General features: G+C 53.1%; 1 protein-coding gene across 1 annotated transcript in view; it reads left to right on the top strand.

The window, feature by feature from the left end:
- The first annotated feature begins 926 nt into the window (after nt 1-926).
- The window catches only part of ZNF821 (zinc finger protein 821), a 10,518-nt gene continuing 723 nt past the window's right edge, over nt 927-10,721 (top strand). Inside the window, 5 exon segments of the mRNA XM_010186527.1 lie at nt 927-966; nt 7,512-7,727; nt 8,192-8,340; nt 8,866-8,961; nt 9,852-10,070. Coding sequence (XP_010184829.1) covers nt 927-966; nt 7,512-7,727; nt 8,192-8,340; nt 8,866-8,961; nt 9,852-10,070 — 720 coding nt within the window.

Below are 10,721 nucleotides of genomic sequence, written 5' to 3'. Positions count from 1 at the left end.
TACGGGATCCCTGTGTCTGTCTGCCTTAGGGTAATGGGTCCAGCTCCTCTTGTCTGAGGTGACTGTTGGCATTGATTCCTTCCTCTGTCGACCTGAGGATGAGGAGTCGATGTTTGCCCCCTTGTAAAGTTTGAGGGGGTCGGTGTGTCATGAGGGACAGGGGGGCGCATCCCTCCCCACGCGAGGTGGGTGTCCGTGGTCCGTCCCCACGCGAGGGCAGGTGGGGACCTGGCTGTCCGTGGCCCTGCCTGCCCAGGGAGGTCCCTGCAGGAGAGAGGGCACAGCTGCACCCCCTCCCCGTTTCCCTCTCCCTGTGCCCCTCGGTCACTTGGCGGGGCGTCTCTCTGGGGTGAGCCCTGTCCCTCAGCTGGCTGCCACCAGACGGAGCCACCAGCTGTTCACCGCGTCCAGAGCTGTGACCGTAGGGCGGCCGTACCCTTGTCTGCCTGGGCTGGGTCATCTGGTGCCTGATGCAGCCTTCTGGGCATGTTCCCTCAGTCCCTCTCTGGGCAGGGGACAGAGGTAGGGCAGGGTCTCCAGGTTTCATTGGGCTCTCGTGCTGTTGACAGTGGGAATGGACAGGAGGGAGAGTGGTGTTTGGGCTGAGATCGCGGTCACTTCTGAAGTGGGGCACTCAGCTTTTTGTGTGCTGGGGTCAGGACTGCTTATACCTTTGCTTGAGACTTGGGTGAGACTGCCTGTACATGGCGGTTTGTGAAACACTGTGGGTCTGTTGGGTGCTGGCACTGAACACGGCCATGGTGATGCAGAACAAGCTCTTTAGGCAGAAGGGTGGGGAATGACCCCGAGACAGCGGCTGTGTTTGACAGAGGCTCCGAAGTTCTGGTGTGTGTGACAGGCATTTCTCTTCTCAGGTGAGCCCCTCTGCTGAGGGGACGAACACTGTGCTCCCGGGTCAGGGAAACATGTCCCGTCGGAAACAGACCACTCCTAACAAAGTTCACTGTGAGTATGATGTTACACGGCGTGGTAGGGGCCTTGCCCTGGCTGGGTTGTGGTGCAGCGAGACTGGGAGGAGGGGGGACATGAAGAGGTATGGTCTGTGGGGGAACGGTGGTTACTCATGTTTCATCTTAGGGGCTGTAAGAAGAGAAACTGAGCTCTGTGCATCAGGGAAGCTGGCTGTGTCCTGGCACGGCAGGACAGGGATAGGCTTGAACAAACGACTAGTGCTGTGAAGGTAGGTGTGTATATGCAGGGCCTGTGGCTGTGCTTTGCATTCACACTGTCACAAGTGTGAGTTAGAAATGTAGCTTTAGGGCTCTGGCCCATTTTGGGTAGCAAAGGAAGTTCCAGGCAAGGTGGTTTGAGGCTGTGGCTGAAGGCCAGGGAGTCCAGACTCAACTGACTGGCCTTGGTCGTGGTACTTAAGCTCACTGTACCTCGACTTCCTACCAGATAATAAGTGAAGCCGTTTGCTCTTTTCTTGCAGGGAATGAGCAGTGACTAAATCATTTACTGGACAGATAAATGCTGTTGGATCGTTCTTGAGCTGAGCTGTTTCTCCAGCGTTGTCAGGACCTGGCATTTGTTTGCTAGAGAAAGAGCTGAAGATGCTGCACATCAGCACTTCTCGTGGGCAGGCTACAGCGAGGCGTTAGTGGAGCTGGGAGATGCGCATGGGTGGTTGGCTGCAAAGGGGAGCCTGCCCGTATGCAGCTTTTGTTTGATTGCAGCAGAGGGAAGTCGAGGACACTGAAGCTATGCCCTTGTACATACCCAGCTCTGTGTCTGGAGACACGTTGGGAATTTGGGCTGAAACGAGGAAAACAAATTTCTGCTTCTGTAGAAGTGTGGGAGCAAGGCTGAAGAGAGGGCCCTGGTATTGCTGAGCTGTAGTAGCCGTCAGGAGTGTGGCACAGAGAGCTGAGTGCTGCAGCCCTAACACTGCCTCACTTTGCTGATGCTGCTGGCTTGCATGTCTCTGTGTTTCTCCGTGCTGCCTTTTTGTATGGTTGTGGCAACAGGAATCTGTGCACGGTGTTCTCCGCACTAGGTGCGAATACATCGTGATACAACCTAACGCTGCACACTGGGACGTGTGCAGGGGAGAATTACCTCTGTCTGGGACTCGAAAGCTGCATTGGCTGCGGGAGCCAGGCGTGGGAGAGCTGACAAAGCTTCCTTGGTGGCCAGAGTAAGAGTCAAGACATGGCTTCTGGCATCTGCGCTGACTTGTGCTCTCCAATTCCTGCTTCTGGGCGCCGGGGTCAGCAGTGGACAGAGCGTAGCTTCGATTTCCTTGATGGTACATTAATGACTTTGGAATTGTCTTCCTTATAGAAATTTGGTATGTCCTGTGTTTTGTCCTGTGATGCTAGTAACACATCTTGTGTCCGCACACATTTGCTTCTGAGAGTGCCCAGATATTACTGCTGCCGTTTAGATCAGACTCCTGTAAGGCACGCGTTTACGCTGTCTCCGCTGGTGTAGGGTCATGGTCTCCCATGTATGGAAACCAGGGGCACAACAGCTCTAATGGTGCAGGTAGCCTTTCTGTGGTGTTTAGGGGGCTGATTTCTGCACTCCACTGCATAAAGGTTATGTTCTTCAGAAGCTTGTACTATTATGTACAAAACTATACATATTACGACGTTCACTTGTGCACTATTTTCACAGTGAACATTGCTTTTTTTATCTGCAATACAAGTGATTGTATCTCCAGTTTTGGTCTCAGGGAAGCTATCTGGGAAACATGATACCAGCAAGTGTGAGGTTGAGGTTATGGCATCTGCTGTGCCACAGAGAGGAGTTCTGGGACCTGTTCGCCTCCCTTAAACACAGCACATTGCTACAGAGCAGCTGTTCAACAGGAGCCATCGGGAGCAGCAAGCAGGACCCCAAGAAAATAAAGGAACTGAATGATACAAGAAACAGGTCAATGGTGATGTCTCCGCCTTGGGATGGAAAATCTTGCCTGTCTTACGATGACCACCACCAAATCATTGGGACTTCTCTGTCTACCCAGCCCGCTGTGTGTCTGGAGGGCCCAGAAATGCTGTGCAGTGCACTGCCGAAAATCGGAGAGAGCTTCATCTGCAAGGACTGGGTGAGCCAGCAGAACCAGGAGTCAGGCTGAGACAGAGCAGACACGTTACTGAGACTGCTTCACAGGGACTGCAGTGGTTGGGAGGAGAGGAATGAAAGGGAATGGCAGGTATGCAGCTTTTTACGCACTTGTCTGCAGCTGGGGCCTGATTTGGCAGGCTGCGGGGCTGGGACGTGCTTTTTGGATTTGCATAAATGCCACTGTGAATATCTAACTGGACGAATCTGTGGGAGGACGGTGCCTTCTTCTTCCTTGCATGGCCGCTCCGCGTTATCTTCCTTCTTGGATCCACCAGGGCAGGCGACAGCTGCAGATCTCCTCTCCGTGCCTTGCTCGGTGCCTCCTCTTTCCAGGGTTTCCTTCCAGGCTTGGCATGGCCCTGTTTAACCTGCTCTTACCACAGCATGGTTTGCTGTCCTCACTTCGCACGGAATCACTTTGGCATGCAGAGCGACCAGCTGGGAAGTTGTGTGGTTACAAGCCAAAACAGTTTTAAATGGAAGTCGATGTGTAAGGAAATTCAAATAATACAGAAACAATTAGAAAAATTACTGTTATCAGAAAAGTCTCGTGCATGGCAGCCAGTCCTTCTACAGTTTTTGTAGTCATTTCCCCTTTGGCAGAGCTGCAACACATAATTGGCTCTTAGTAATTTAATTTTGTTTTGCCATACGGTGCATGAAAAACACTCACACCTGACAGAGTGGTAACAAGTGAAACTGTAATACTGGAATATACTTACTGCCTCCCCCATGACACGTTGATTTGAAAAATACAATGCAGTGACATTGTTCCTGTGGAGATACCTTAATTGGTTCAATTTGGTCTTTATTTTCTCCCAGACTCCAAAGAATAAAGGTATAAAATCTAAGCTGTTGATCTGACCTGGCATTCGAGCCCATCCGTTGCTCACTCTCACTCCATCAGCTGTGGGCTCCTCGCTGTTCTTGTGCTTGCAAAACCTCGCTGCAGGCGTTGGCGCGCACTTCTGTTTTCTCTCCCTGCTGTCCCGTGAGCAGCTTCTCTTTCTGTTGCTTGTGCCCTTTGCAAGTGGTGCTTCTTTTAGATCTCTTGAGAACAAACAGCTCGCGTTAGTCAAATTAATTCCCACTTCTAGCTCTATTTATCACGGTCCCAATATCCCATTAATCCTCTATTTCCCTCTGGCACACGCATTCTGTGCTCTTCAGTCTTCCTTGAATTCTGCTGTCTATAATATTCCCAGTTTGAAGAGAAAGTGTCTTGCAAGAAATGGCACCTGGCATTCAAACCGAGCAGAAATGTTACTTGCATCAGAATCCTTGGTTCTCGAAGGTCTCTGTGGGCTGCCATTGTTAACTCTTTCCATTGTGTTGTTTTTCATTTCAGTGTGGACAACCCAGAGTAGCGATGGGGCAGGTGGAGTAGATCCACACTGGTGCAAAGACTTGCACATTTCAGGTCCAGGAAAGGAGCACAGAGAAGACCTACACGGAGAGGGACTTTGCTTTGATGCACAAGGAGGGAATAAAGTGGCTCGTCTCTGGGAGACCTTTCTGTTTAGGAAGAAAGACAGGGGAATGATGTAGCTCCTTTTGGTTTTGTTTTGTGGAGTTTGGGGTGGGGGCTGTTTGTTTGTGTGTTTATTTTCCAGAACACCTGAGAGTTGCCCTGCACTCATACAGTTCAAGAAGGGAAGGGCTCAGGAAAAAATCCCTTTCTGGTCACCAAGTCGCTGCACCACCAGCTCGTAGCAGTCGTAGCTGCCCATGTTGCACAGCGCCGCAGGGCTGCCCCCTACCTCCACTGCTGCTCTCCTGGCACCCCCTCACTCACCAGAGTACGGAGAGGAGAACTGCAGTGCAAAGCAGAGACAAATTTTGTATGATCTTGCGCTGTCCTACGTCTCTGGCTGTTTGTAAAAGCAGATACGGTGACTTGTTGTGGTCAGCCTGCAGCCCTTTTTGTATTTAATAAAGAAACTTCTGGAGAAGAGTCTGTGAATTCAATATTGATCATAACCTCCTTCACTGACAGCGGTGATCCTAAAGCTGCTGCCTGTCTTGCTCCCTTTCCGCACGAACGTACGCATATTCAGAGTGGGGTGGAGGAGAGGGTGTAAGCGTCTGTATGCGAGTGTGTGCGTGCAGAAACAAAAGTATAACCCTGTACCTATCAAAGCTCTAAAGCTTCATCAAAGGAGGACTTGGTCCATCTGTGGATGAGCAGGACACTCTTCCCTAAGTGCTTTTGGGGGCAATATTAGTTTAATACATAAGAAATTCTGAATAAGCTAAAGATAGCATTTTTAAAGTCTGTCTTTTCCAATCCCATGATGCCTTTTAGCTACAGGCCAGTGGGGAATGCACAGGTTGTTATCTGCTAACAGCACCGGTCTGGTGAACAGTCTGCATTTCTGGCTGTAAGCTGGTGGTTCCCTGCACTGCACTGGATCGATGCTGACCTGGCTCTGGGCACACTGTGGCACACACGATGGCTCTCAGCTGTGGTTGATGCTGGTGTGCCCAGCAGGAGCAACTCCCTCCTGTCAGCTCCTGTAGAGATCACAGCTTCTCACCCCTGCCCGTCTGGGCTCCAAGCTGCACAGGGGGATGTGAGCCATTGGGAAGGGAACAGCAGAAAACAAACACAGAGCTGCTTCTGCTGGCAGGGACAGGGGTTTTGGGACCCTGTGCTGTGACTGGCACAGGCAGCACATCTCCCACCTGTGTCCATCCTGTGTCCTGTAGGTTTCCTCATTTCACTGTGCTTTCTCTTTGTCTTGCAATGCTCTTTCGGTCTCTGGGCTTTTATCCTGGGGATGTGGATATCTCTGCTTGGAGAGGCGGTGACTGCAGCGTGCTGCTCACACAGTCTGGATCTCAGTCGCTGCGATGCGAGGTTTGGTCCAGATGTCAAAGCAGCACTGCAGGTTGTGAACCGTTCAGTGCTGGGGTGGGGACACCTGTGTCACAGCAGTCACGATGGCACCCGCTGCTTCCGGTGACAAATAGAGGTGGGGGCTCCTCAGCACCTCCCATCGGCTGCACGGATTGTGTCCTCCAGTCTCTGCAGAAACCTTTCTCACATTTCTGAAACAGAACGAGAAATGCCTTCAAATGCTTTTGGAAACCTCCACGGGGATGTTGGGAGCTAAAACTCTTCTCCCACGCTCTCCGTGAAACTTCTGAAGGTCTTTGAATTCTTCCATAAATTACTGCTTTTTAAAGCACTGCCGAAGCGGCGAGGTAAGCACCAGAACAGCAGTGTGGGTACGAGCATGGGCACAGCTGGCTGAAAGTTTGGTGTGTGGGAACATCCCCGTCCTCGGGACAGGACTGGTGCTCTCCATGGGTCAGGAATTCAGTTCCCTGGTAATACTGATGCCAAAAGGTATCTCTATACCAAAAGGTACAATCTTGTTCCTAAAGCTTTTGTTTTATGTGAAAAATGCACTGCATGTTCCTTCGCATTTTCACATTTATGCTTTGAGAACTTACAAATCACTTGATAAATTTAACCCAAAAGCTGGCTCACTGGGAACTTCAGCACCTTGTCCCAGGTAATTTGATTTAATATGAAAATTAATAGTTGCCTTTTATTGTTATTCTTTGGAACCAAGAGTTCTCCTTAGCAGGGATTGCTCTAAGATATTCTTTCAGAGAAGCACAAATTATTCCACCTTTCAGTGTGTTTGAGTTTGGGTACTAGTGATCAGTGTCCTTCCACAAAACAGACTGTAAGCTGTCCTAAATAAGCACCTCAGCTTTCCGGGTTCCTTCCCTCAGTTTTCTGTTTCGAGCACATGAAATCTCACTGAGGTGTTTTTTAGCCAGAGGGACTCCTGTGCAAGGCAGTGGAGCGACTGATCTGTCCTTGTGGGAGAGCACCAACACCTTCCTCTGCTCAGTCCTGGGACGTGCGGTGGTGACACAGCAGCAGCCCCTGCTCAGCGCCTCTGTGAGAGCAGACGAGAGCAGGCACTCAGGGAGATGCTGTTCTGTGCAAGTTGCCTGTTACAGCAGGGAATGGGCATTAGTGGTTTAGAAGAGACCGCCATGTAGCACTATGCCTGATTTGGGACACTGCCACCATGCCCGAGTGGCTTCCCCTCCACCTAGAGCTGCGCTGTAGCTCTGTTGGCAGAGAAAGCCACCTGGTTACATATGGCAGACAGATGGGGTCTCTGTTGTTGTGGTTGTGGCTGGAGTGGCACATAGGGAGAGGGCAGAGAGCAGCTGAGGCTGTCCTGGACACGGGGCTGGGCTCACATCAGTGGGTACCAGAAGCTGGTGTGCAGGGTAGGTGAGCAGAGCGGTTACTTGGATGCTTTCTGAGAGGTGACTCCAGAGGTTTGCACAGCGCAGGTGAGCAGCCCCACATCTGCAGTGTTTTTGGCAAGCCTTGGTGGCGGAGGCGGTGGAACGGCGCCGGTCTGACTCTCTGTCCTTGTGGCTGCCAGGGGAGCGGCTGGAGGAGCAAGCCCGCCAAGCCATGATGAAAAGCAACTTTCCCGGAGCCCTCGGGGACCAGAGGCCATCCCTTCACCCGCTGCAAGATCCCGACTCCAGCAGCAGTGAGCAAGCCCGCCAAGCCATGATGAAAAGCAACTTTCCCGGAGCCCTCGGGGACCAGAGGCCATCCCTTCACCCGCTGCAAGATCCCGACTCCAGCAGCAGTGAGTTCTGCCCCTTCCAGTAGCAGCAAGGCAGGGGGCTGGGGGGGCGCTGCACAGCTCGGGGGGGGTCTTCTGAGGACAACCTCACCCACCTCCTCCTCGGGGGGAGCCCTCAGCTCTGTGCGGGTCAGCAAAGAGCAGGAGCAGGGCTGCTCCCCAAGGGAAGGGAGCCCAGGGCCAAGGGCCACCACAGCACAGATCTGGCAGTAACCACACCACTGGGACTCAGTCCCAGCTCTGCAGAGCAGGGTGGTAGCAGCGGGGGTCCAGCTGATGGCCAAGCAAGGCAGGGTGATGGGTCAGGCCCAGGGACTCCACAGAGCACAGTGGTCCCTGAAGGGCTGCAGTTTGGGTTTAAGTGGAGCTACTGGGCAGGGGGTGTGGGTAGAGGCTGGTCAGGACGGTTAAGGCCTGTGGTGCCCTCAGGGCCCCGGCACTTGGAGTAATGGCTCTTCATGTTCCAGGCGGCAGCGATGATGAGGAAACCACCCAGGATGAAGTTTCTTCTCATACATCTGAGGAGGACGGCGCAGTGGTGAAAGTGAAGAAGGAACTGGAGAATGCGGAGCAGCCTGCAGCTGGAACCCCGCTGGTGAGAGGAAACGAGGCAAGTGTGTACTCTGCACTCACCTCCCAGCAGAGATGGGTACTGCCTGATGGATGGGTACCTCCTCTCCCCGCCGTGGTTTCTTACCTTTTTCTCCCACCTCCTCCAAAGGTCTCCTGGCAGGAGGAAAGGGTATGAGTAGCCCTTGGGCTGCCAGGAGCAGGAGCAGGCACAAACGGAGAACAGCAGCTTCTCCTGGCTGGTCAAAGTGATTGTGCAGAGCGTGCCACTTTCCTTCAGTTCTGGTGCCTTTTTCTGGCTGATGTCTCCTTCCCTTCTGCTCCAGAGCTGGCCTTGCTTACCTGAGCCACTGTGCTGGCAAGAGCCTGGGTGAGCGGAGGCCAGGAGGTCTCTGCCTGTTCTCCCCAAGACAGCGCGAGTTTTGCTCAGAGGCTGCGTAAAGGAAGTTTTGGACTACGAGAACACAAACCAGCCCCAGCGGTCGGGCGAAGGCCTGCGTGCAGTGTGGAGCAGATGCTGAGGGATCCATGTGCCTTACAGCGCAGCTTTTCCTCCCTGCAGGTGCCCGAGAGTTTGAGCGCTGACCCTACGCTGGGGCTGTCTCAGTGCCCCCTCTGCCAGCTGGAGTGCGGAGGCCGAGAGCAGCTTATTGCCCACGTGTACCAGGTAGGTGGTGGTTCCAAACTGCTGGGTATCGCTGGCCTTGAGCCCCAGACACAGAAGCAACCCAGAGCACAAGGTGGCTTTGTTCTGGTCTCTGCAGTCACAGAACTGAGCTTCTAGCTAGGATGTGGTTGAAGTTTACAGCAGTAAACTGTGTCCAGAGGGCATCCTGGGGAAGGAATCAGTGAGGCACCAGCCTGCAGATCTGGAAAACACAACTCTGTCCCAAGGCAATCTCTGCGAGCAGTTGCAGGCTAAGACCAGGCAGCTCCTCAGATTAAACATGGAAGCAATCAGTGAGATAAGAAGCCCTCTTCCTCATCACTCAGTTCTTTATTTCGTACCTGTATCACAGTTCCTATCCATGAAAACAGCTGTTCTTCCTCTGAAATTATTCCGGTGTTGGAGGAAATCAGTGCTGGAATCTCAGAGGTTTTGTGGTCAGTACTTTCTCCACAGCACATCAGAGTCTGTAAAAGAAGGAATGAAGCAGAACTGATTTGGCCACTTACCCGCACCAGCTGTCTGTCTCCATCCCAGCGCTTCCTCACCTGCATCCTGCCCACTGTTATTCCAGTCATGCTTTGTCCAGCAACAGCAGCTCCTCAGGTGCCTTTCTGAAAACAAGGGTCAGGTCTTACGATCCAGATGTTTTGGCCTTAATTATTCCTCTTGCACTGCAGCAGAGCTGTAGAAAGGTTTCCTCTTTGCTGTTTGACTTGTGACACCCTAGATGTCTTGAGCCTGGTCTAGGAGCTGTCAGACAGTTTAGTGGTGAAGTGTTGCCATGCCAAGAGGCTGAGCCGTGTGGTTTTCCAGATCTGCTGAGCGTGCCTTAGGCCGGGCAGGGAGCTGGGCGGTTTGTAACCAGCAGCCGCACGGTTGTTTTGCAGCACACAGCAGCGGTGGTGAGCGCCAAGAGCTACATGTGTCCCGTATGCGGGAGAGCCCTCAGCTCACCGGGATCCCTGGGGCGACATCTCCTGATCCACTCGGAGGACCAGCTGTCGAACTGCGCGGTGTGCGGAGCACGCTTCACCAGCCACGCCACGTTCAACAGGTCAGGGTCACCCTGGCTGGCGAGTGGGCTTGGGACCCACATTAGTGATGAGGTGGGTTGTCCTAAATGACACGGAAGTCATGGCTCGGCACCCACGAAGGTCTGTAGGAGAGTTGTGAACACCCCCAGTGAGTGAGATTCCCTCCATCCCTTCCTGCCTGCAGCTCTGCACCACCTGCTAAGGCCTCCATGGGCTACACTGCTCAGGGGGTGTTTCTTAGCTCAGGGAGGGACTAAAACTGTGCCGAAAGCGCTGGGGTCTCCAGTCATTGGAAGATGATCAGCTGCTCCCCTGGCCCCGCAGTCCATCAGAGTAGGTCTGTACTGCCCTGATGGTTTCATCGCTTCCACAGCAGGACTACAGGCAGAAACCAAAACGTTCCTTGTTTGTTTCTTGCCTGGTGCAAGATTGTCCAGTGGCCAGCGCAACAGGGCTGGGAGGAGGAATCCAGAGATGATGGGGAAGAGCACCTTGCCGGTTGATTCCTGCTTTTGTGCTCTTCCAACCCAGATACTGCTCTGGGCTAACCCCTGTCCTTCCCCCGGGTACAATGGTGTTTCATTGCAGACACTCAGATGTGTCTGTGGTGGGGATGGTTTAGCGGAGGCCCCTGTCATGGGCTGTAGCAGGGGCACTGCTCGTTGCAGCCCTCTGGGCACTCTGAGACGGGGGCTCTTCCACCAGCACCAGCTCTGACTCTGC

This window comes from Mesitornis unicolor, unplaced genomic scaffold, assembly GCF_000695765.1.
Source record: "Mesitornis unicolor isolate BGI_N332 unplaced genomic scaffold, ASM69576v1 scaffold30046, whole genome shotgun sequence".
Taxonomy (NCBI): domain Eukaryota; kingdom Metazoa; phylum Chordata; class Aves; order Mesitornithiformes; family Mesitornithidae; genus Mesitornis; species Mesitornis unicolor.
Note: the sequence above shows the minus strand (reverse complement) of the source record. Positions and strands in the feature narration are given on the sequence as shown.